General features: G+C 43.1%; 1 protein-coding gene across 1 annotated transcript; it reads left to right on the top strand.

The window, feature by feature from the left end:
- Nucleotides 1-341: 341 nt before the first annotated feature.
- On the top strand, nt 342-27,186 carry LOC121579725 (transcription initiation factor TFIID subunit 6-like). Its single transcript, XM_041894564.2, has 15 exons — nt 342-530; nt 6,324-6,484; nt 6,672-6,758; nt 10,696-10,849; nt 11,094-11,150; nt 11,270-11,389; nt 13,433-13,554; nt 15,840-15,917; nt 21,182-21,283; nt 21,550-21,732; nt 21,905-21,979; nt 25,015-25,140; nt 25,476-25,649; nt 25,941-26,132; nt 26,398-27,186. The coding sequence occupies exons 2-15, from the start codon at nt 6,329-6,331 to the stop codon at nt 26,689-26,691; spliced, it is 1,920 nt and encodes a 639-aa protein (XP_041750498.2). The 5' UTR covers nt 342-530; nt 6,324-6,328; the 3' UTR covers nt 26,692-27,186.
- Nucleotides 27,187-27,456: the final 270 nt, after the last annotated feature.

Raw genomic sequence — 27,456 nt, 5'->3', positions numbered from 1 at the left:
GTAATGCAACAAATTGGATGCCAACCGCAGTTAAACCTCATTGAAGAAGAAGAAGAAAAAGAAGAAGAAGAAGAAGAAGAAGAAGAACAGGCAGAACTAGCCGATTGATAAAAACATCCAACTGATCCATGCAGATGTGTAGTGTAAAATATTTCTAAAATTGTTTTTTAAACAGTAAATTGTTACGAAATCATAATTTATACTATATTTGACAATAAGACCAACTTCATAAAAGTGTATACCACCATAGATACAAATGTAACACGCTTAAAAATATAGGATGTCACTTCATTCACGTAAACATGTTTGAGGACCTTGACAGGTAAAACAAAATGGCGGGATTTCAGAAAACAGGGTCAGAGCTGCAGACCATAAAGCAGTTAAAATAAATCTACAAATGAATATATACTGTAATGATCTAGATTGGCAAACGAACCACTATCAAACATTTTAATAGTATTCGTTTCTTTTTAATTAGTTTTAACTTTCTCCTGTTGGTGTTTACCGGCCGTATTTGTAACTTTACAAAGGTAAGAGCGCTATGCTAGGCTAATCAACTTGGCTCTCTAGCATTATCGAACGTTAGCCAACTAACAGCTAGCTAGTAAATCAACAAAATGTACCAAGTTGTCTGGCTTGCCCGCTGTATAAAAATGGTTAAAATAACACATTTTGGAGAGTTTGCTGTATGTGCTGTTTTTGGTTCTGATTTGTAGTTCGCTAGCGTAACTAATGATCTCAGACCGAATAAACTGGAATGGTCTCGCTAGCTATGGTAACTACTAGCTAGCCAGCAAGTTATTACATTTTGGTTACTACTGTTTGAAAGAACTAACGCATATGTTATATTACTAGGCTGTTGATCCTATGGAAAGTAGAAAACACATGCGTCTAAAGATTTTGCCCATTCATCAGAAAGAGGGAACATCAGGGTGTATTCATTACCTCTTGCAAAGGAAACAGTTTACCGTTTAAGAACCAAACGACACGGAGGGACCTACCCGAATTTGTCCAATAAGAACTCGCGTTTCCGTTGCAAAACGTTTTCCGTTTGGAGTAAACTGTTTCTGTTGCAAAACGTTTTTTAATAGACGGAACGTTTGGCAACAATCGGCATAATGAATACACCCCAGCTTACTGCTGGTTCGTTCAGCCATTCATGGGGGGAAAGAATCGGGTTTTGGGATAAACGCCGAAAATAAGCTCTGAGGTTTACACAGGCTTAGGAGAACTTATACGTTTTGTTCTATGAGATAAAATCAGTCAGTTAACATGGCCTTTATGAATTATGAAGCCTTTATGTGCTTTTTCTGATTACATAAATGCTTAAATTCACAAAAAGTAACATTAGGTCTTGAAAATTAGATATCCTAAGCCTGTGTTGGCCACTTACCTTATTTTCTGCATTTATCCAACCACCCCCAAAAAAAAAAAAAAAAAACTCAATTAATTTCCCCACAGGCTTTGTCCAACGAACCATGGCGGAGTTAGTGCCTATAAAAATACGCCATTACTATTGCTCTCTATGAGAGTTGAAATGTTGTGTTTAGTGACGTTTTACAGTAGAATGGGAAAGCTGGCCAGTGGTGCTGCTCAGTCATCTGATCTGTAATATCTCTACCACTTATCATGAGATGTCATGTTTCCCGCTTGATACATGTAATCTTGCATTTCTCCACCATTCGTTCAATTCACCATCCATTCGTGAATTGCCAGAAGCCTAACATTAGATACAGTGATGGTCTGGGACATGGCCTTGATTCAGATGCATGCTTTGTGTTCAAAACAAGATGAGTCGTTTTTGAATGAATCAGAACAGTATGTTTTCTTTCTAAGATGCATCTAGAAGTTATTTATAACATGGACATTATAACTCAAAACTAGGAAAAAAGACAGTTCCCTTTGTCGGTCAACACTGTACAACATAGCTATGGGGAGATCGCACGCTAGCTCCCTCTACTGAAGAACATTAGAATGACACCTGATGTGATTCAATTATATATTATGGTAAGTTTAATTGAAACGACTGTTGCTGGTTAAGCTCTTTCTGTAACTTTCCTTAGAAGGTTTGGTGGGACTGAAGTTGACTTTCCTCCCCTGGGTGCCTGTACCTTGGTGGAGTCGGAGTTGCAGGATACGGGGTTGGATCTGGGCTTGTGATCGAATCACATGGAGCTATACTCCCAGCATGGCGATACAGAGCCGGCTGATATCTCAGTGTCCTTCGGTGTTACATAGGACTCACGTTCGGATGACGACGTGGTTTCTCTGGCCGGTTAATTTTTTTCTGAGACAGTGATGGAGGGTTTGGCTTTGGGGCAGCCACATGTCCCTGATACGGACGTAGCAGGGGAATCCCTGGCTTCTAGCGTGCCGTTCATTGAGCTATGTCGCCAAGCTGCTGCGCGCTTGTCAGTGGAGTGGCCGTCCTCCCCCCGCGGCGGAAGGCATTCAGGTTTGGTGGGAAATATCTGCCACCGGTCAAGCACCGCTTGCCTCTTTTTCCAGACTTCGTTCGATGAGCTTAAGACGACCTGGGCCCAGCCGCATTCAGCCAAGCTGATGTTGAATGGGTAGTCCCACTTCATGAATATGGAGGGGGGTTGTCCACGTGGCTCTGGTGGATGGGAAGCTAGCTGGCTACCTAGCCCATTTGGCTAACAAAAGGATGGCTAACCCCAACCCGTCGCTACCGAATAAGCACTGTCATTTTGCACTACTTTGCGATCTGCTAATGCCATTTAGAATTGGTTAGCCTAGGCTATAACCCCCTAAACATAGACAGGTTCCACACTGAAAATATGTAAAAACATTAGTTTGATAAAGACAGAGCGTATTTTCATCAGAATCATTAAGCATATGCCTTCTCACTAAACAGATGTTGTGGCCGTGCATCACCATGCAGTGTTCAATGTGGAATTGTTCATCCATTTAGAAAATTCTAAAGAACAGGCAGAATAAACTAATTGAAGATCGTGTTCCACGATATAATAGAACAAGTTGATATTACGGTTTCAATAAATGGCACTTGCTTTTTTATTGACTGAATATATGCGCTCTATATGGGGAAATTTAGCCATTAGGATGTGTTATCTGTAATGGTTATGATAAATTAGGCATTGCTGCGATCTGATGGCATATAGATAAATGCGCATATTTTTTTCCAGTACTGGCCTTGTCTTCTAAAAATATATAACCACCCATACATAAAAATGTATGCACGCATGACTGTAAGTCATGATCCCTAGTGCGGATCTGCTATCCAGGGTGGGGGCCCCCACTCTCGGGGGTGGAGGCTGCACCCCTGGGTGATCTTCCAGATATAGGAAATGGTCGGCAGGGCTGACGTAGCTCTTTACTAGGGATGGAAATTCGCCGTTTTGATCTCAGAATAGACCATCCACGTGAATCGTGTAGATTTGAAGGAAAAAAAGATATTTGGCGGAGCCTCTGGACTGAGCACAGAAAGTTAAATGTATTGAACTAACTTATTAGAAAAGTAGTTCAATTGCACTCGTTTCTCATAATTCCTGAAAAGAATGCATCAGTGAATCGTATTCCTGCAACTATCTGAAGAAGTAATGCCTGTTCTTGTGTGCCTGTGTGTGGTTGTGTAGCCTGTTAGCATGCCTAAAGTCATTTCTAAAACCTTACCAATTAAATGTTCACTGCAAATAGGCCTACCTGGCAGAATGATATCATGTTGATTTGTATCAATCGGGTGGGCATTTGTTTCGCAAACTCTCCCATCCCATGAAACATCGCTACAAGAACCGCTACAGAAACTCCGCTACCAAACACAATGGTCTCTTGCTGGTGCACAATTGAATTAAATGGCAACTACAACTTATTTGTCACATGCGCTGAGTACATTGATATATAGAATGAGCTAATTATTTCAAAAGGCATAAAACGTATTTGGTTGTAATGTTATAATGTTTTACATCAGGGTTGGTCAACCATCTTTTAGGAGAGCTAATAGGTGTGCAGGCTTTTATTCCTGTCCACCTCTAAAGGCATCAGCATGCTTCAGTTCGGCTGGCGCCTAGCCAAACTCGGCTAGCCGAACCGAACGCGTGTGCTCGCATATTCCCATAAAAGACCTTCGCTTGAAAAACGAGAAAAAAGTGGCAATAGTACTGTTTGTCCATTTTGAGACTCGTAGCCAGTATTCACTTCCTCAAAATAGTTAACCCTAAGATAACTCAAGAAATCTGTCATTCATTTTGCCAAGGAAATCTTAGTCGTGCAATTTTACATCTAACATGTTTGGTGCAGTATTTCGCAATGAAAAAATTTGCATGAAAACAGGTAGTCTCTCGTTGAAAGACTACAAATACTTTATTGAAGAATCCCTACTGTTGACCAATCACCGACAAAGGGGCATAGACTTCGGCTCCAAACTTCGGCTTGCCTCCAGAAAAAATGTAGTGTGCCCAAACAGCCGAAAAAACCCTCACCGAAGTCCAAAACGTCGCATAATGTCATGATAATATATGCACGAACTCTGCCAAACTGTTTAGTTTGGGAAGCATGCGGATGCCTTAACAAACCACATTTTAGAAATGAGCTAGTCAACCGGACCTTGATAAACTGTCTCTGATGTGTTTGAGCAGGGCTTGATCAAAAGCCTGCACACCCAGTAGCTCTCCAGACTGAAGGTTGACCACGTGTTTTATACAGTTGCCTAACAGGTTTTCATTGTACTTTGTGGTATGAAGTGCCTTGCTCAATGACAGGAGATGGTACATGGGATCAGAGTGCAGCCTCCCAGTGTTGATACCACATTACGCTTACCTTTGTATACGTACATAGAGACGCCACCAATTGTTGGTCATGGAAATTTGGTTAAAAGTTATGGGAAAATCATGAAATTCCATCTGTCAAAATGTGTATGAACCCTGTTACTAGCGTATGCGCCTAAATATTTTGCTGTGTGAACTGGAATTTTAATTTAGGAGCACCAGTGCACCTAGAAAAAAAAGCTTTATTACCTCAAAATGTTTCATTGTGCTCCTAAATTTCTTTGTGTGCACCTACATTTTTCAACGTATGTGCACACATGCTCCTTGTAAAAAAAAGTAGACTCTAAGGTGACGTTGCGTCGTAATGTGGCCTTCGCCCTTAAGGTCATGAATGCCCTACAGGTCTCTAGCTTTTGAGCCTTTTCTCTTCTCTGTTTGCTTCTTTACATTTACATTTTTAGTCATTTAGCAGACGCTCTTATCCAGAGCGACTTACATTATCTTTTTATTTTATTTTTCATACTGGCCCCCCGTGGGAATCGAACCCACAACCCTGGCGTTGCAAACGCCATGCTCTACCAACTGAGCTACATCCCTGCCGGCCATTCCCTCCCCTACCCTGGACGACGCTGGGCCAATTGTGCGCCGCCCCATGGGTCTCCCGGTCGCGGCCGGCTACGACAGAGCCTGGATTCAAACCAGGATCTCTAGTGGCACAGCTAGCACTGCGATGCAGTGCCTTAGACCACTGCACCACTCGGGAGTCCGCTTCTGTGGAGCAGCGGCGGTTACATGTCTGGTACGAGTGTTGCGCATGTACATTGAGCGTACCAGGGGTGTCTGTTTGTGTGACCAACGTTTTGTCTATTTTGCTAATCCAGCTCATGGTGGAGTGCTTTCTAAGTAGCGTCTCTCCCACTGGATTGTGGAGGCTATTTCTCTGGCATATGACAGCAGAAGGCAGGAATTACTTAATGTTGTACGCGCCCACTCCGCCAGGGGTCTGGTGGCGTCTTGAGCGTTGTTTAAAGGGTTGCCTGTAGGAGATATTTGTGCTGCGGAGAGGGTCATTAGTCAGTGTGCAGATTGTGCAATACCTGGGGACCGCACATTTTCCTGTTGGGTTGTAACTCTGGGTGGTCTGCCGTGGGCCATTTCATTTGGTGTCCACTGGGGTCGGCTTGGGGCATGATTTTGTATCCCCATAGCTGTATTGAACCGAGTTGATCGACTAAAAGGGAACGTACAGATGACTATAACTACTGTTCACTGAAGGAGGGAAACAACGTGCAACACCTGTTCGGCACCGCACCGCCCAGTTCTGGACTCGGTGAAGATCGGTACTGAATTGAAGAAATTAATCTGTGCTTCGAGTTATCACCTGTGGAAGGTGGCCTTGTCAGGCGTGATTCTAATGTTCTTCTGTAGAGGGCGCTAGCGCGCGAACTCCCCATAACTGTGTTTTACCTCGTTTCCTTTCTTCAGAAAACAGTAGTTATAGTCATAAGTAACTGTACGGTTTCTTTCAGCTTGACATCCCTCCTCATTGACCTCTGCGCTATCCCTCTTATCCAACAGCCACCATGGCTGAGGAGCGGAGGCCGAAGCAGTGCACTGTGGTTCTGCCCACTGAGTCGATGAAGGCCATGGCAGAGTCCATTGGAGTGGGGCAGCTACAGGAGGAGAGCTGTGCCGCCCTGAGCGAGGAGGTCAGCTACAGAATAAAGGAGATCGCTCAGGTAAGAGCAGGGCCGTGTTCCGTATGATTTGCAACAGAGAATGATAAACTGTGATCTTATCGGAAGACTCACTTTGACATGTCGCACCTCAGTTCGTATCAATACCAATGAACACACAGGGTGATTGTGTTACGAAATGTGATCCTTTGCTCATATTTTTTGTTTTCCACCTCCCTTTGTCTTCTAGGACGCGTTGAAGTTTATGCACCATGGAAAGAGATGTAAACTGACGACCAGCGACATAGATCATGCTCTTAAACTGAAGAATGTAGAGGTGAGGGGGACTATACTACGCCATAATGGAGAAATGGTTCTTTCTTTGGAGAACTTTTCGCAGAACCTCAATGGAATATATAGGCTATATTGAAAGGAACATTTTAGGTTTCATTTGCATGAGCAGACTTATGATATCAATCAATTGGTGGGATACAGTGCCTTCGGAAAGTACTCAGACCTCTTTACTTTTTCCACATTTTGTTACGTTACAGCCTTATTCTAAAATGGATTAAATAAATAAAAATCCTCAGCTATCTACACACAATACCCATTAACAACAAAGCGAAAACAGGTTTTTAGAAATGTTGGCTAAACCCCCCCAAAAAAACCCCAGATACCTTATTTACATAAGTATTCAAATCAAATTTTATTGGTCACATGCGCCGAATACAACAGGTGCAGACATTACAGTGAAATGCTTACTTACAGCCCTTAACCAACAGTGCATTTATTTTAAACAAAAAAGTAAGAATAAAACAACAAAAAAGTGTTGAGAAAAAAAGAGCAGAAGTAAAATAAAGTGACAGTAGGGAGGCTATATATACAGTAAAATAAAGTGACAGTAGGGAGGCTATATATACAGGGGGGTACCGTTGCATAGTCAATGTGCGGGGCACCGGCTAGTTGAGGTAGTTGAGGTAATATGTACATGTGGGTAGAGTTAAAGTGACTATGCATAAATACTTAACAGAGTAGCAGCAGCGTAAAAGGATGGGGTGGGGGGGCAGTGCAAATAGTCCGGGTAGCCATGATTAGCTGTTCAGGAGTCTTATGGCTTGGGGGTAGAAGCTGTTGAGAAGTCTTTTGGACCTAGACTTGGCACTCCGGTACCGCTTGCCGTGCGGTAGCAGAGAGAACAGTCTATGACTAGGGTGGCTGGAGTCTTTGACAATTTTGAGGGCCTTCCTCTGACACCGCCTGGTATAGAGGTCCTGGATGGCAGGGAGCTTTGCCCCAGTGATGTACTGGGCCGTACGCACTACCCTCTGTAGTGCCTTGCGGTCAGAGGCCAAGCAGTTGCCATACCAGGCGGTGATGCAACCAGTCAGGATGCTCTCGATGGTGCAGCTGTAGAATTTTTTTGAGGATCTGAGGACCCATGCCAAATCTTTTTAGTCTCCTGAGGGGGAATAGGCTTTGTCGTGCCCTCTTCACGACTGTCTTGGTGTGTTTGGACCATGATAGTTCGTTGGTGATGTGGACACCAAGGAACTTGAAGCTCTCAACCTGTTCCACTACAGCCCCGTCGATGAGAATGGGGGCGTGCTCAGTCCTCTTTTTTTTCCTGTAGTCCACGATCAGCTCCTTTGTCTTGGTCACGTTGAGGGAGAGGTTGTTGTCCTGGCACCACACGGCCAGATCTCTGACCTCCTCCCTATAGGCTGTCTCATCGTTGTCGGTGATCAGGCCTACCACTGTTGTGTCGTCGGCAAACTTAATGATGGTGTTGGAGTCGTGCCTGGCCATGCAGTCATGGGTGAACAGAGAGTACAGGAGGGGACTGAGCACGCACCCCTGAGGGGCCCCCGTGTTGAGGATCAGTGTGGCAGATGTGTTGTTACCTACCCTTACCACCTGGGGGCGGCCCGTCAGGAAGTCCAGGATCCAGTTGCAGAGGGAGGTGTTTAGTCCCAGGATCCTTAGCTTAGTGATGAGCTTAGAGGGCACTATGGTGTTGAATGGTGTATTCAGACCCTTTGCTATGAGACACAAAATAATTGAGGTCAGGTGCATCCTGTTTCCATTGATCATCCTTGAGAAGTTTCTACAACTTGATTGGAGTCCACCTGTGGTAAATTCAATTGATTGGACATGATTTGGAAAGGCACACACACATCTATATAAGGTCCCACAGTTGACAGTGCATGTCAGAGCAAAAACCAAGCCATGAGGTCGAAGGAATTGTCTGTAGAGCTCCGAGACAGGATTGTGTCAAGGCACAGATCTGGGGAAGGGTACATTGCAGCATTGAAGGTCCCCAAGAACACAGTGGCCTCCATCATTCTTAAATGGAAGAAGTTTGGAATCACCAAGACTCTTCCTAGAGCTGGCCGCCCAGCCAAACAGCAATCGGGGGAGAAGGGCATTGGTCAGGGAAGTGATCAAGAACCCGATTATGTGGTGAATTATTATTAATGAACTGTAGAGTTTTAGTGTACTGTGAGATGAAACTGGGTTAATCACAACAGTAAAGTTAGAATTCTTTGTTACTGGGCCAGGAATTGTATTGGGTCATTGAGTTTCACTGTGTGGGTGAGTAGAAAGGGAATCTGCCCTAGGGTCAGAGTGCTTGCTCTTACTTAAATCCATGGCTGTCTTATCTGATGAGAGACTGAAACTAGCTTGTGGCCTTTTGTCTCTCTCTTCAAACACAGTGAAGGGAGTGGCACCAGGGTTGAATAGAGTCTGGGGCTAGACCTTTGTCTCCTTGGTATCTTCTTGATTGATTACAGCATGATGGGGTGGGGTTTGTGTATGTTTCAAGGATTTAGGGCCTTGTCATGTTTAAACTAAACATGAGTGTGTGTGCAAGACAGGGGAGTGAGTGATTGGTTGGTTGGAGTACTATGTGCATAATAAAAGTCGAGTTTAGCCGCCCTCAGAGACAAAGGAAGTGGGCGTGGAGTGGAAAAGAGTGGGAAACTGTAGGAGGAGGGATTTTAAGTGAATAGAGAGACGGAAGTGGGTATATATAGAGGGAGAGCAAGAGCGAGGCGGGGCTACTCTGCAGACCGGCCTGGCTTTGTTGAAACTCGAATAAAGTCATTTTTTTGCAACAAAAACTCAAAGTATTTTGATTTCTTATAAAGTACAGTGATTAATTGTCCACATCAATGGTCACTCTGACAGAGCTCCAGAGTTTCTCTGTGGAGATGGGAGAACGTTCCAGAAGGACAACCATCTCTGCAGCACTCCACCAATTAGGCCTTTATGGTAGAGTGGCCAGACGGAAGCCACTCCTCAGTAAAAGGCACATGACAGCCCGCTTGGAGTTTGCCAAAAGGCACCTAATGGACTCTCAGACCATGAGAAACAAGATTCTCTGGGCTGATGAAACCAAGATTGAACACTTCGGCCTGAATGCCAAGCATCACGTCTGGAGGAAACCTGGCACCATCCCTTCGGTGAAGCATGGTGGTGGCAGCATCATGCTGTGGGGATGTTTTTCAACGGCAGGGACTGGGAGACTAGTCAGGATCAAGGCAAAGTTGAACGGAGCAAAGTACAGAGAGATCCTTGATGAAAACCTGCTCCAGAGCGCTCAGAACCTCAGACTGGTGCGAAGGTTCACCATCCAACAGGACAACAACCCTAAGCACACAGCCAAGACAATGCAGGAGTGGCTTCGGGACATGTCTTTGAATGTCCATGAGTGGCCCAGCCACAGCCCAGACTTGAACCCCATCGAACATCTCTGGACAGACCAGAAAATAGCTGTGCAGCGATGCTCCCCATCCAACTCAACAGAGCTTGAGAGGATCTGCAGAGAAGAATGGGAAAAACTCCCCAAATACAGGTGTGCTAAGCTTGTAGCGTCATACCCAAGAAGACTCAAGGCTGTAATCGTTGCGAAGGTGCTTGAAGAAAGTACTGAGTAAAGTGTCTGAATACTTATGTGAATATTATATTTCCGTTTTTTATTTTTTATAAATTTGCTTACATTTCTGAACCTGTTTTTGCTTTGTCATTATGGGGTATTGTGTGTAGATTGATGAGGGGAAAAAACGATTTAATCAATTTTAGAATAAGGCTGTAACTTCACAAAATGTGGAAAAGTTCAAGGAGTCTGAATACTTTCCGAAGGCACTGTAGTTATTGATGGAAGTCACTGCACTGGTACATGCACCATTTCAGTTTGTCTGTATCTATACAACCATCACAGTCATCCTACTTGGTTTCATAGCGGCCTCCTCTCTCTCCTCTCTCCTCCACAGCCTCTGTATGGCTTCCAGTCGCAGGAGTTCATCCCGTTCCGCTTCGCCAGCGGAGGAGGGCGGGAGCTTCACTTCTACGAGGAAAAGGAGGTGGACCTTAGTGACATCATCAACACACCCCTCCCTAGAGTCCCACTTGACGTTTCGCTGAAAGGTATTCTTCAATTTGTTTATATATTTTTTTTTGGGGGGGGGGATTTTACAAAAACGCAACTATATATATCTTAAACTATTTCAAAGGTAAAGGTATACCTTTGTTGATGTAGATTTAATTCATAAAAATTATTTAATCATTTTTCAAAAGTAATTTCAAACTCCTTGACAGAATTGTTGTGAACAACAATGTTTGAGTTTGTTGATTATACAAGCTCTTGTTGCTCCTCTCTTGATTTCCTCAGCTCACTGGTTAAGTATTGAAGGTGTCCAGCCTGCTATACCAGAGAACCCACCCCCAGGTGAGACGTCCGTCCGTACGTCCGTCCGTCTGTGTTTGTCTATGCATTCTTCTTGAAACAACCACATTTGCAATATGTGGATATACCATCTCCCTTCTGTCCCATTCTCTTTCCCTCAGCCCCCAAAGAGCAGCAGAAGGCTGAATCTACAGAGCCCCTCAAAGCGGTCAAGCCTGGTCAGGAGGAGGAGGGGGGCTCCATCCAGAAGGGCCAGGGTGCTACATCTGCAGAGGCTAAAGGTCAGTGTATTCTCTGTTTGTAATGTCTACTGTCTCTCCATCCGTCTGTCTGTACTATCTGTGTGTCTGTACTGTATGCCATCTTAAAATTGTACATGCACAAGTAGAGTTGGATTATGTATTTTTTAAATATTACATTGAGATTTATTTAATTGTATGTGTGGGACAAAACAAACCACATCCATGACATTCAAGATATTCTTCAGTATTAAACACATTCTAAAGGGGCAATCAGCAGTTTAAACAATATCAAAGCGTTCTCTCCGCTTTGGTTGGGTGATGTCAACCTTTGTCCTATCATGATTATGTACTCATAAAACATTGGGATATATTTACATTTTAGTCATTTAGCAGACGCTCTTATCCAGAGCGACTTACAGTCATTTTTTTTTCATACCCCCGTGGGAATCAAACCCACAACCCTGGCGTTGCAAAGAAACACAGTTGGGCTGAAACCACCGTTAGGCTATAGTGCGAAATCATATGCTACAACAGGACGAATCATGATGAAAGATAATGTTGTTGAAAGGCTAAGTACAGGCAAATATTTTCTAATATTCCTTTCTGGTGGTGCTTCGTTATGGAACAGGTTGTGTGTGTTTGTGTGTGTGTGTGTGTGTCTTGCGAGATGGTGGAACTTTGTTAGGTGAATTCATTGTTTGTTCAGGAGAGAAAGCATGCATGCATAAAACGATGAAAGCGTAGCCTAGCCCAAAGTCATATTGAATGGAGAGACAAGGGAATATAGCCTACATTTTTTTTAAACCGCTATACACAACATAGTTAAGTGTCCGTTATAATTTTTTAAAAATATGTTTAGGCTATAAGGCCCATGCATCCGACATAGCGAAAGAGAGAAAGAATATTTTCTGACTGGACAATTTGCGCCGCTTTGGTGGAATTCTCCACTCTGTCTAGCCCACATTCCTCTCTTGCGTTCTGTATGCCTGTTTAATCTAGGTTATTTACTGGGAATGTCACTTTTGTGCTGCCCTGCCGTGTGCTGCCCGACTCCGTTTACTGCACAGCGCCAGTTCAAATAGGCTAAACCATCGTCTGTCACACGATGTCGTCACCATCGACGATGGCTGTCAATCATCGTCGATAGATGATACTATGTTAATATCGCCCAACCCTACCCCACCCACCACTGTTTGGGATGGGGCCGGAAAATGTAACCATTCTCACATTCATAGACGGAGCTATATGGATGCATGACCATCCAGGATATCAACGTTTTAACCATGTTTTGAGGCTATACAGTGTTTTATTTTTGACATTTACTTTGTGTACAAACATTGGAGTAAAACAAGCTTATATGTCGGGTTGTTACAGGCTTTGGTTTTTCCATTTATGTTTTGAGATTCAGTACGTATAGCTTGTTAGCACGGAGGGCGCACTGATAGTCAGTATGTGTTACGCCTGTGCTGGTTGCCATCTCGTTAGTGGGAAGGTGTTTCACCTGTGCTGGCCCAGTGCTCCAGTTGTCTTGAAAGATGCGGAGGGTTAACACCTTTAGTTGGCTCTCCCTATTTGGTTTCTAGACAAACAATCCTTTATCTGATTTTATTTTGCTCCACTTTTTGGTTTGCTTCCTGTCTTTTAAGTTTGGTGTGGTTTTTCTTTTGTTTGCCTCTTGGTCAAATTTAGTGGGTGCTCATGGTGGGTGTGTTTCAGGTTCCAGTTGTTGTTTCTAGTCAACTTTCAATGGAGTGTCTTTCAGAACCCCTCCTAAAACCCCACCTGTTTCGTTTTGGTTGTTGGTCAGTGACACTTTGTTAGTTCCCCCTTCTGTTCGAGCGACATTTTTAGTTTTCTTGCTGGGGAACGTAACAGGGTTCTGATGGGGTACAACAATTGAACTAAGCCCATTAGGCATTTAGAAGTTATATTCTTCAAGAATCAATGGGTACATATAATTAAGTAAAAAAATGGATGTAGATCTGCAGATGGCCCCTTTTAAGGAAAAGCAATTCCTATTTAATAAACATTTGATTGCATGGCTCTCTTTCCCTGTGTGTTTTTCTACCTCCCGATTCCCAGGTAAGAAGGAGGGTCTGATGAGGATGAAGCCCCGCAGTACTCACGAGCTCTCAGTGGAGCAGCAGCTTTACTACAAGGAGATCACAGAGGCCTGCGTCGGATCCTGTGAGGCCAAGAGAGCAGTGAGTCAACTGTGTGTGCATGTGAGAGAGAGTTGTGTGTGTCTCCTCCAAAATTATTGGCACACTTGATGAAGATGAGCAAAAGACTGTAAAATAAACAATACAAATGCTGAGCTACACTACATGGCAAAAGGTTTGTGGACACCCCTTCAAGTTAGTGGATTCGGCTATTTCAGCCATACCCGTTGCTGACAGGTGTATCAAATCGAGCACGCAGCCATGCATTCTCCATAGACAAACATTGGAATGGCCTTACTGAAGAGCTCAGTGACTTTCAACGTGGCACCGTCATAGGACGCCACCTTTCCAACAAGTCAGTTCGTCAAATTTCTGCCCTGCTAGAGCTGTTATTGTGAAGTGGAAACGTCTAGGAGCAACAACGGCTCAGCCGCGAAGTGGTAGGCCACACAAGCTCACAGAACTGGACCGCCGAGTGCTGTAGCGCGTAAAAATCGTCTGTCCTCTGTTGCAACACTCACTACTTAGTTCCAAACTGCCTCTGCAAGCAACGTCAGCACAATAACTGTTCGTCGGGAGCTTCATGAAATGGGTTTCCATGGCCGAGCAGCCGCACACAAGCCTAAGATCACAATGCCAAGCGTCGGCTGGAGTGGTGTAAAGCTCGACGCCATTGGACTCTGGAGTGATGAATCACGCTTCACCATCTGGCAGTCCGATGGACGAATCTGGGTTTGGCGGATGCCAGGAGAATGCTACCTGCCCGAATGCATATTGCCAACTGTAATGTTTGGTGGAGGAGGAATAATGGTCTGGGTTCGGTCTAGGCCCCTTAGTTCCTGTAAAGGGAAATCTTAACGCTACAGCATACAATGACATTCTAGATGATTCTGTGCTTTTTGAAGTTTTAATGACTCCAACCTAAGTTTATGTAAACTTCCGACTTCAACTGTATGTGTGTATATTTGTATATACAGGTAACTGCCAAAATAAAGGAAACACCAACGTGTCTTAATAGGGCGTTGGGCCATCACGAGCCAGAACAGCTTCAATGTGCTTTGGCATAGATTTTACAAGTGTCTGGAACTCTATTGGAGGGATGTGACAACATTCCTCCATGAGAAATTCCATCATTTGGTGTTTTGTTGATGTTGGTGGAGAACACTGCCTCAGGCGCCGCTCCTGAATCTCCCATAAGTGTTCAATTGGGTTGAGATCTGGTGACTGAGACACATTTTACATTTACATTTTAGTCATTTAGCAGACGCTCTTATCCAGAGCGACTTACAGTTAGTGAGTGCATACATAATTTTTTATACTGGCCCCCCGTGGGAATCGAACCCACAACCCTGGCGTTGCAAACGCCATGCTCTACCAACTGAGCTACATCCCTGCCGGCCATTCCCTCCCCTACCCTGGACGACGCTTGGCCAATTGTGCGCCACCCCATGGGTGTCACGGCCGGCTACGACAGAGCCTGGATTCGAACCAGGATCTCTAGTGGCACAGCTAGCACTGTGATGCAGTGCCTTAGACCACTGCGCCACTCGGGAGATACGCACACACACACCCTTTATGCTCCTATGAGAGCACTCTTTGAAAGTCACTGAGTCTCTTCTTCTAGCCATGGTAGACAAAATAATGGTAAACTGGGCATTTCTATACATTACCCTAAGCATGATGTTAATTGCTTAACCACACCTGTGTGGAAGCACCTGCTTTTAATATACTCTGAGTGTACAAAACATTAGGAACATGCTCTTTCCATGACATTGACTGACCAGGTGAATGCTATGATACGTTATTGATGTCACCTGTTAAATCCACTTCAATCAGTGTAGATGAAGGGGAGGAGACAGGTTAAAGAAGGATTTTTAAGCCTTGAGACATGGATTGTGTATGTGTGCCATTCAAAGGGTGAATGGCCAAGACAAAATATTTAAGTGCCTTTGAACGGGGTATGGTAATAGGTGCCAGTCACACCGGTTTGAGTGTGTCAAGAACTGCAACACTGCTGGTTATTTTACACTCAACCGTTTCCTGTGATTATTAAGAATGGTAAATTGGAGTCAACATGAGCCAGCATCCCTGTGGAATGCTTTCAACACCTTGTAGTCCATGCCCCGACGAATTGAGGCTGTTCTGAGGGCAAAAGGGGGTGTAACTCAGTATTAGGAAGGTGTTCCTAATGTTTTGTACTCTGTGTACTTTGTATCCCTCAGTTACTCAAGAGTTTCCTTTATTTGGGCAGTTACCTATCTGTGTGTGGTTTTCTTATTGTTGCATCATGTCATCCCTCTGACCCATGTCTCTCTTGTCTCCTTCAGGAGGCTTTACAGAGTATCGCTACAGACCCTGGGCTCTACCAGATGCTCCCCAGATTCAGCACTTTTATTTCTGAAGGGGTGAGCTGTTTTTTCGGTCAATTACTCTCACCTAGGGCTCTAAAGTGCGACCAATTTGGGCGCATATGCAACAAAGTATTTAGCTGTGCGACCAGGAGTTTTATTTTGGGAGCACTGTGTGACTAGGAAAGAAATCTCCTAGATAAAAATGTTTTTAATGCGAAGGCTACGCTGTACCGTTGTTTCCGAGTGCCCTAGAGAAATAAGCGAATGCAGATTCGATAGCGTCATGGTCACACCATCACTACTACGAAAACTTCTTGCTTTGTAGTCCAACCAGGTCAAAAGATCTGACCCATATTACCAGCGCAACATTTTTTACTTCCTATAGCGGATCACCGGTATATGATACGACCGCATTTTACATTTGTCATGGGCCGTTCTAAAACCACTCCCGTGTCGTTAACCATTTGTTTACGCTTTATAGTCATGTTACCTCATTGGCTAGCTAGCTAACATCCTGGTAACTTTACCGGTATAGCCAAACATTTTGGGGCACAGAAAGAAAGGAAAAGGGCTAGCTTCTTCGGGAGCTCAATGATCATAGACATTTTTATTATTTTGTAAAGCAATTCAAAATATGCAATTACATAAAAAACTGAGTATACAAACAACAGTCGGGAATACAGACAATACATTATGTAAAGACCTTGTAAAAAGTACAAACATTGCGTTTTGATAGCTTTTTTGTTATGAGAAGAAGGAATTATTTTTCATATATTGTTTAATTTAATTCTAAAAAGGAGGTTTTCGAATATGGAATTTAGCTAAAATATCAATGAGGTTGATTAAGAAGAAAGGCTTCGCATAGTCTTTACATTCTTTGCTATACCTTTTAAAAACAAATATCACATTTAAGTAGAAGGGCAAAATGTGTATGTACAGTGAGCTCCAAAAATATTGGGACAGTGACACATTTTGTGTTTGTTTTGGCTTTGTACTCCAGCTCTTTGAAATTATACAATGACTATGAGCTTAAAGTGCAGACTGTCAGCTTTAATTTGAGGATATTTCCAAAAGTATTGGGACAAATTCACTTATGTGTATTAAAGTAGTCAGAAGTTTCGTTTTTGGTCCCATATTCCTAGCACGCAATGATTACATCAAGCTTGTGACTCTACAAACTTGTTGGATGCATTTGCTGTTTTTTTCTTTTTTTATTCAGATTATTTTGTGCCCAATAGAAATTAATGGTACATAATGTATTGTCACTTTTATTGTAAATGAGAATAGAATGTTTCTAAACACCTCTACATTAATGTGGATGCTAGCATGATTAGGGATAGTCCTGAATGAATTGTGAATAATGATGAGTGAGAAAATGAAAGACGCACAAATATCATGCAGGGTTCATACACATTTTGACAGATGGAATTTAATGACTTTTCCATGAGTTCTTCATTACTTTTGACCAAATTTCCATGACCAACAATTGGCGCCGTCTCTATGTACGTACAGTGGGGGGAAAAAGTATTTAGTCAGCCACCAATTGTGCAAGTTCTCCCACTTAGAAAGATGAGAGAGGCCTGTAATTTTCATCATAGGTACACGTCAACTATGACAGACAAAATGAGAGAAAAAAAATCCAGAAAATCACATTGTAGGATTTTTAATGAATTTATTTGCAAATTATGGTGGAAAATAAGTATTTGGTCAATAACAAAAGTTTCTCAATACTTTGTTATATACCCTTTGTTGGCAATGACACATGTCAAACGTTTTCTGTAAGTCTTCACAAGGTTTTCACACACTGTTGCTGGTAATTTGGCCCATTCCTCCATGCAGATCTCCTCTAGAGCAGTGATGTTTTGGGGCTGTCGCTGGGCAACACGGACTTTCAACTCCCTCCAAAGATTTTCTATGGGGTTGAGATCTGGAGACTGGCTAGGCCACTCCAGGACCTTGAAATGCTTCTTACGAAGCCACTCCTTCGTTGCCCGGGCGGTGTGTTTGGGATCATTGTCATGCTGAAAGACCCAGCTACGTTTCATCTTCAATGCCTTGCTGATGGAAGGAGGTTTTCACTCAAAATCTCACGATACATGGCCCCATTCATTCTTTCCTTTACACGGATCAGTCGTCCTGGTCCCTTTGCAGAAAAACAGCCCCAAAGCATGATGTTTCCACCCCCATGCTTCACAGTAGGTATGGTGTTCTTTGGATGCAACTCAGCATTCTTTGTCCTCCAAACACAACGAGTTGAGTTTTTACCAAAAAGTTCTATTTTGGTTTCATCTGACCATATGACATTCTCCCAATCCTCTTCTGGATCATCCAAATGCACTCTAGCAAATTTCAGACGGGCCTGGACAAGTACTGGCTTAAGCAGGGGGACACGTCTTGCACTGCAGGATTTGAGTCCCTGGTGGCATAGTGTGTTACTGATGGTAGGCTTTGTTACTTTGGTCCCAGCTCTCTGCAGGTCATTCACTAGGTCCCCCCGTGTGGTTCTGGGATTTTTGCTAACCGTTCTTGTGATCATTTTGACCCCACGGGGTGCGATCTTGCGTGGAGCCCCAGATCGAGGGAGATTATCAGTGGTCTTGTATGTCTTCCATTTCCTAATAATTGCTCCCACAGTTGATTTCTTCAAACCAAGCTGCTTACCTATTGCAGATTCAGTCTTCCCAACCTGGTGCAGGTCTACAATTTTGTTTCTGGTGTCCCTTGACAGCTCTTTGGTCTTGGCCATAGTGGAATTTGGAGTGTGACTGTTTGAGGTTGTGGACAGGTGTCTTTTATACTGATAACAAGTTCAAACAGGTGCCATTAATACAGGTAACGAGTGGAGGACAGAGGAGCCTCTTAAAGAAGTTACAGGTCTGTGAGAGCCAGAAATCTTGCTTGTTTGTAGGTGACCAAATACTTATTTTCCACCATAATTTGCAAATAAATTCATTAAAAATCCTACAATGTGATTTTCTGGATTTTTCTTTCTCAATTTGTCTGTCATAGTTGACGTGTACCTATGATGAAAATTACAGGCCTCTCTCATATTTTTAAGTGGGAGAACTTGCACAATTGGTGGCTGACTAAATACTTTTTCCCCCACTGTATATAAAAGTAAGCGTAATATCGACACTGGGAGGCTGCGCTCGGATCCCATGTATCGTCTCTTGTCATTGAACAAGGCACTTAACCCCCCCACAAAGTAGAATACCTCTTAGGCAACTGTATGAAACATGTGGTCAACCCTCAGTCTGGAGAGCTACTGGGTGTGATCAAGCCCTGCTCATACACATCAGAGCCAGTTTGAGCGGTCCGTTTGAGCAGCTCATTTCTAAAATGTGGTTTGTTAGAGGGTGACAGAAATAGAAGCCTGCACACCCATTAGCTCTCCTGGAGGATGGTTGACCACCCTTGATGTAAAACACTGCAACATTACAACCAAATATGTTTCATGCCTTTTGAAGTAATTAGCTCATTCAATATATCAAATGGCTATGGTAGGCCACAAATCATTTTATTCAGTTGAAGAAAGCCCACAAATGTTCTTCATGAAAATGTACCTTTTCTAGTTTAGTTATTTATCTTAGCTACCTTACATGTGTTTACTTTGCAGGCTGACTAGAATCTATTGAGTTGCAATGTCCCATACATTGAATGCCCAAATCAACTGGAAGTATCTACAAAACAAGTTTTGAAGCCACATAATCCAAAAGAAAGGCTATCTCTAATATTTTTTCCTAAAATTAATGTTCACGATTCACAATTGAACCGAATACCAACTAATATTTTGGCGAAGTAAATCGTTTGTTTCGTTGAAAATAATAGTTTAATTGAATTATATGAATCATTAAAAAAAGTAAATCAACTTTGTATGGCCTTATTCGCGAGTGTCGGCGATACGTTTTTTTAGGACATGAGATGACAAACATTAATAGCCTACATGCTAATAATAGCTAAACAGTTAACTAGAGGGTACAAGATATGTTTTGAATTGGCTACCTAGTTAGTCTGTTCTCTATCATATTTTATAGGCTAGCCCTACCTGCTGCTGCAATGTCCGACTGTCTTTCTCTCTCCTTGAGCAACGGCCGACTGGTCTCACACACATGCAGGTGATGCGTGCTAACCTGATCATAATGCTCACCTCCCCTGTTATTGTAATGGTGAGAGGTTAGCCCTTGTCTTGGAGGTACGATATTTGTGCGTCAAACTTTCTCACTCATTATTCACGATTCATTCAGGACTATCCATAATCATGGTAGCGTCCACATTAATGTAGAAATGTTTAGAAACATATTATATTCTTATTTACTCCAAAATGACACTACATTATTTACCATTTACCAAAGTAATCTGAAACGCAACCAAAACAAACAGCAAATGCATCCAACAAGTTTGTAGAGTCACAAGCTTGATGTAATCATTGCGTGCTAGGAATATGGGACCAAATACTAAACTTTTCATTACATTAATACACATATAAGTGAATTTGTCCCATTACTTTTGGTACCCTAAAATTGGGGTACTATGTTCAAAAAGTGCTCACTGACCCAATCCTTTTAGATCTCACTGTATATGATCTAAAACATATCCACAGATATCTTGCCACAACTTCCGGGTAAAAAGCAATACCAAAGTATATGTAAAAGTACAATAAGTCCAGAGGGGATTGCATCAATAATGATCATAGCAATAAATGAATGAATGACAGATCTTCTCTTGCATGTCATCCTCACAAACCTGACATTTTTAAAGAGACAGTGTACAATTTTCAATGTAATGCATCTTAATAGACAAAGTGCTTTTACACAATGTAGAAACCTAATATTCCACAAATGACTTTATTTCAATGACAGATATCTGTATCGACATCTTAGCTTTTATAGTAAACGTATGTCTTTACAGTGTTACATATTAGTTTCTAGGGCACAACATGTGCTTCAAAAGTAGCTAGAATTCATATATATGCCTTATTTCATTCAATTACATTTTTTTTTCCTTTTTTTTCTGGTGCTCCTAAATGTAATGTGGTACACCTAACTTTAAGTTATCAGTGAGAGCCCTGCTCTCACCTGCCATCTACCCTCCTAGATGCTGTTTTGCTGGGTTGTGTTCATTAGGGCACACAATAGAAAACTTTTCAAAACATATTTTCAACAAAAATATTGTTACCTGGTAGTGCCTCCCTGTTTCAATACATCTTTCATCTGCTTGGTACCTAATGAATATGATGCTGAGGTGTCTCAGTGCAGTAGGGATCATGACCCCGTTACCTTTAGCTTGTTTTTCTCTTACGTCTTTCTCTTCTCCTGTAGGTCCGTGTGAACGTGGTGCAGAACAACCTGGCCCTGCTCATCTACCTGATGAGGATGGTCAAGGCCCTCATGGACAACCCCACACTCTACCTGGAGAAATATGTAAGCACAGCCATGACACAGAACCTGCCTCTGTCAAATTCGAACAAAGCCAAATACCGTAAAAAGTAAACTAAAAACAAAATCAAAACGCATTGAAACCGAACTATGACGCGGATCAATATTACACACAGTAAACTGAAAACCAAATCAGAATAAAATCAACTTTATTTATAGAGTATACGAACCTCAACTCAGTGCTGATCATAAAACCCCTTTTGTGTGTCCCTCTCTTGCGCCTCACCCTGGTTCCCTGGGTCGTGGTCTAGCTGCATGAGTTGATCCCAGCGGTGGTGACGTGTATAGTGAGTAAGCAGCTGTGCTTGCGGCCTGACGTGGACAACCACTGGGCTCTGAGGGACTTCGCTGCCCGTCTCATGGCCCAGAGCTGTAAGACCTTCAGCACTACCACCAACAACATCCAGTCACGCATCACCAAGACCTTCACCAAGGTATGTGGAGATGCATCCGATTGATCAACTTTTACTAATAAGGGTGTGTGTGTCTTTTGTAAAAAATAAAAAATAAAAACATTTAATTAAACATATAATACTGGGATTGAGACAATAGACAATAAGCGGTGTTATTATTACTAGCCATGAACATCACCTTCCATCTCCTCAGAGCTGGATGGATGACAAGACTCAGTGGACAACACGCTACGGCTGCATCGCTGGACTGTCTGAACTAGGACCTGACGTGAGTTGTGCCTTTCTGTCTCTTGCACACTTGAAGAAATGTTCTCACCCCATAATGTTTTCTCTCTTTCTCTCTCTTCAATTCAAAGGGCTTTATTGGCATGGGAAACATACAAAAGTATGTGGACACCCTTCCAAATTAGTGGATTCGGCTATTTCAGCCACACCTGTTTTGTATAAAATTGAGCACACAGCCATGCGATCTCCATAGACAAACATTGGCAGTAGACTTACTGAAGAGCTCAGTGACTTTCAACGTGGCACTGTCATAGGATGCCACCTTTCCAACAAGTCAGTTGGTAAAATTTCTGCCCTGCTAGAGCTGCCCCAGTCAACTGTAAGTGTTGTTATTGTGATGTGGAAACGTCTAGGATAAACAATGGCTCAGTCGCGAAGTGGTAGGCCACACAAGCTCACAAAACGGGACCGCCAAGTGCTGAAGTGCGTAGCGCGTAAAAATCGTCTGTCCTCGGTTGCAACACTCACTACCGAGTTCCAAACTGCCTCTGGAAGCAACGTCAGCACAATAACTGTTCGTCGGGAGCTTCATGAAATGGGTTTCCATGGCCGAGCAGCTGCACACAAACCTAAGATCACCATGCGCAATGCCAAGCGTCGGCTGGAGTGGTGTAAAGCTCGCCGCCATTGGACAGTAAACATTACAAATGTCATATTATGGCTATATCCACTACCAGTCACACCTACTCATTCAAGGGTTTTTCTTTATTTTTACTATTTTTTACATTGTAGAATAATAGTGAAGACATCAAAACTATGAAATAACACATGGAATCATGTAGTAACCAAAAAAGTGTTAAACAAATCAAAATATATTTTATATTTGAGATTCTTAAAATAAAGGCAAAGGGTGGCTATTTGAAGAATCTCAAATATAAAATATATTTTGATTTGTTTAACACTTTTTTGGTTACTACATGATTCCATATGTTTTATTTCATAGTTTTGATGTCTTCACTATTATTCTACAATGTAGAAAATAGTCAAAATAAAGAAAACCCTTGAATGAGTAGGTGTCTAAACTTTTGACAGGTAGTGTGCAGTGTTGTAACAATGTGCAAGTTGTACAAATGGGAAAATAAATAAACATAAATATGGGTTGTATTTGTATCAAGGCTATGCTCACTGAGTCTGTACATAGTCAAAGCTTTCCTTAATTTTGGGTCAGTCAGTGGTCAGGTATTCTGCCACTGTGTACTCTCTGTTTAGAGCCAAATAGCATTCCAGTTTGCTCAGTTTTTTAGTAAATTCTGCATGCAAAGTCTCAATTTGGTATTTGTCCCATTTTGTGAATTCTTGGTTGGTGAGCGGATCCCAGACCTCTCAACCATAAAGGGCAATGGGTTCTATAACTGATTCAAGTAAAAATAATACATTATTATTATTAGGATCTAAAAATACTTGAATCAGTTATAAACTCGGCAAAAAAAGAAATGTCTTCACTGACAACTGTGTTTATTTTCAGCAAACTTAAAATGTGTAAATATTTGTATGAACATAAGATTCAACAACTGAGACATAAACTGAACAAGTTCCACAGACATGTGACTAACAGTAATTGAATAATGTGTCCCTGAACAAAGGGTAGGTGGTCAAAATCAAAAGTAACAGTCAGTATCTGGTGTGGCCACCAGCTGCATTAAGTACTGCAGTGCATCTCCTACTCATAGACTGCACCAGATTTGCCAGTTCTTGCTGTGAGATGTTACCCCACTCTTCCACCAAGGCACCTGCAAGTTCCCGGACATTTCTGGGGGGAATGGCCTTAGCCCTCACCCTCCGATCCAACAGGTCCCAGACGTGCTCAAGGTCCTTGGCACATCTGGGATCCGGGCTCTTCGCTGGCCATGGCAGAACACTGACGTTCCTGTCTTGCAGGGAATCACGCACAGAACGAGCATTATAGCTGGTGGCATTGTCATGCTGGAAGGTCATGTCAGGATGAGCCTGCAGGAAGGGTACCACATGAGGGAGGAGGATGTCTTCCCTGTAACGCTCAGTCCGATGATGCTGTGACACAGCTCCAGACCATGACGGACCCTCCACCTCAAAATTGATCCCGCTCCAGAGTACAGGCCTCAGTGTAACGCTCATTCCTTCAACGATAAACGCGAATCCGACCATCACCCCTGGGTGAGACAAAACCGCGACTCGTCGGTGAAGAGCAGCACTTTTTGCCAGTCCTGTCTGGTCCACCGACGGTGTGTTTGTGCCCATAGGCGACGTTGTTGCCGGTGATGTCTGGTGAGGACCTGCCTTACAACAGGCCTACAATCCCTCAGTCCAGCCTCTCTCAGCCTATTGCAGACAGTTTGAGCACTGATGGAGGGATTGTGCGTTCCTGGTGTAACTCGGGCAGTTGTTGTTGCCATCCTGTACCTGTCCCGCAGGTGTGATGTTCGGATGTACCGATCCAGTGCAGGTGTTGTTACACGTGGTCTGCCACTGCGAGGACGATCAGCTGTCCGTCCTGTCTCCCTGTAGCGCTGTCTTAGGCGTCTCACAGTACGGACATTGCAATTTATTGCCTTGGCCACATCTGCAGTCCTCATGCCTCCTTGCAGCATGCCTAAGGCACGTTCACGCAGATGAACAGGGACCCTGGGCATATTTCTTTTGGTGTTTTTCAGAGTCAGTAGAAAGGCCTCTTTAGTGTCCTAAGTTTTCATAACTCTGAACCTAATTGCCTACCGTCTGTAAGCTGTTTGTGTCTTAATTAATTAATTTAACGACCGTTCCACAGGTGCATGTTCATTAATTGTTTATGGTTCATTGAACATGCATGGGAAAGAGTGTTAAACCCTTCACAATGAAGATCTGTGAAGTTATTTGGATTTTTACTAATTATCTTTGAAAGACAGGGTCCTGAAAAAGGGACGTTTCTTTTTTTGCCAAGTTTAGAACCCATTGCCCTTTATGGTTGTGAGGTCTGGGATCCGCTCACCAATCAAAAATTCACAAAATGGTATGTCGAATTTTATGTTCCTCTCTCTCCCTCCCTCTTCTCTCCCTCTCCAGGTGATCAAGACTTTGATCCTTCCCAGGCTCACTGTAGAAGGAGCTCGTATCAAATCAGTGTCTGATGGACCCGTTGTCTCTAACATCGATAAGATAGGAGCAGACCACGTCCAAAGCCTTTTACTGGTGATGAACCAAACACAAACTGTTATTGTTCTATTGTTAACTCAAATTGTCATACTCATTTATGTTCATTCCATTTGATGCCTCTTTATGATAGAACATGTTCCTGTTTTATTCTCATGTACCTGATTGTTAAAACAAATAGGATCATAGACAACATACAGTATTATAGACACCTCTACATACATACATTTTAGGGCCAGTTTCCCAAATTCTGGACTTAAAAGCTCCACTGAACATGCTGGCTTAATCTGTGTCCGGGAAACTGGCCTTTTAAAGTCACATACCCACCTGTGAGAGATACAAAGATACTTGACTAATATCCTCTTCTCTCTCAGAAACACTGTGCCAGCGTCATCGCTAAAACTCGTCCCCTGCCTGACAACGTGGAGCAGTACCGGGTGGACTATGGTTATCTTGGGCCCATGCTGTGTTCTCATGTGGTCAAGGCCAGGGCCCAGGCAGCACTACAGGCCCAGCAGGTCAACAGAACCACACTCACCATCACACAGGTAGGGCACCTGGACGTCAAACACCTGTTGACCCGGCTTAGTTTTAGGTAAACATTACATGTTATGTAAATGTTGGTGTAAAAAATACGTACATGAACTGGGGTCATTTCCATTTAAATTCAGGCAGTTCAGGAAGTAAACTTAAATTCCAATTCTCTTCATTGAAAACAGTTGGAATTGACTTCAACGCTGATATGAACTGACAATATCAGCAACTTCATCCTGTTAGTGTAAAGTAACATAACAAAACCCAATCTGAAGTCCTACTGTATCTGTTTGTCTGTATTGCAGCCTCGGCCCACCCTAACAGTGTCTCAGAGCGGGATAGGAGGGTCAGGGGGGTCCCGTACCCCCAGCATCATCAAGGTACCCAGCTCCCTCACCCTCATGTCCACCCGACCAGGCACCCCAACACAGCCATCGCCCCCGGCAACCAAGTACATCGTCATGGCAACCAGCTCAGGCGCATCTTCCACCCAGCAGGTACTGTGGACTGCAGTTTTGTTTGTTTTTGTTTTCTTTGAAATAGTAACAAAGACGATTTTATTTAAGAGCATGAATACTATTCACTCTGTCCTCCTAGATTCACATATAAGGTGTGGTCGTAAATAAACATTTAATATACGGTCATTGATATCCTATACATTCACTTTTTAATAGACATTTAAGTGTCTCTAATAAAAGCCATTATCTAGATGTCCTAGTAGTGGTGATGTGTTATGTAATATTCCCCTCTCCTTTACTTCAGGTGATCACGCTGAGTTCCTCCTCTGCCTCCTCAGTGACCAGCACGGTCGCCAGCGCTACCTCCACCCTGCAGCCTCTGGTCAAGCTGGAGTCCGGAGGGGCCGGCAGCCTGGGGGGGTCGCGACCCCTCCAGAAGTACATTGTGGTGTCCCTCCCCACGTCCACCTCCTCCTCTCTGGAAAGTAAGAGTGGCGTGCTCCCTCCCTCCTCCTCCACCTCCCCCATCTTGCTGGAAGCCGGGATGAAGATGGAACGCTCAGACTCCCCCGGCGCCAGCACACAGTCCCCGCACTGAGACTCTGGCTGTGTCCCAAATGGCAACCTATTCCCTATATAGTGCACTACTTTTGACCAGGGTCCATAGGGCTCTGGTCAAAAGTAGTGCACTAAATAAGGAATAAGGTGCCGTTTGGCACAGACACTGGCTTGTAATTGGCTGAGTGTGGTGAGACAGCCCGCTGATGGTGACGACAGAGACCTCTACCTCTCTGATTGGACAGAGACTAGGTGCCTGGGGTTGGATGACTTTTGGTGGAGAGGTGGAAACTACCTACTGGAGTAGCGAAGGAATTGTCAGAAAACGGGGGATATTATGTGATAATATGGTGGATAGAGAGAAGAGGGAGGAATGGATGGGGGCACAAATTGCATCTCTCCCTCTTGTTCTTATTGTACATACATTCACACTTGCCTAAAAGCTGTGTGGGCATTTATAATGGTTCAACCAACATTCTAATTGATTTCATGTTCCTTTTTTTACACCCTATAATAAAACTGCTTTTGTAATGATTTTATGGCGACTGCTTTGTTTTTTCATTATAAGAGTGGAAGAGGGCAATGATATGGTTGATAGCTGATGATAGCAGTAGCACAAACACTGGTAGCTTAAAGGACTACATTCTTGCATTCATCGGAAATAATTCAGTAGCAGGTTATTTTGCCATTTGCCATACATAAGTTCTGTTGGACTACTTCAGTTATTTTCTCATTCTTGACAAGGAGCCGTTGTCTGTGTTGATGCTGGAAGACGTAATATGTGATTATAATATTATTATATTAA

This window comes from Coregonus clupeaformis, chromosome 13 (assembly GCF_020615455.1).
Source record: "Coregonus clupeaformis isolate EN_2021a chromosome 13, ASM2061545v1, whole genome shotgun sequence".
NCBI lineage: Eukaryota > Metazoa > Chordata > Actinopteri > Salmoniformes > Salmonidae > Coregonus > Coregonus clupeaformis.
Note: the sequence above shows the minus strand (reverse complement) of the source record. Positions and strands in the feature narration are given on the sequence as shown.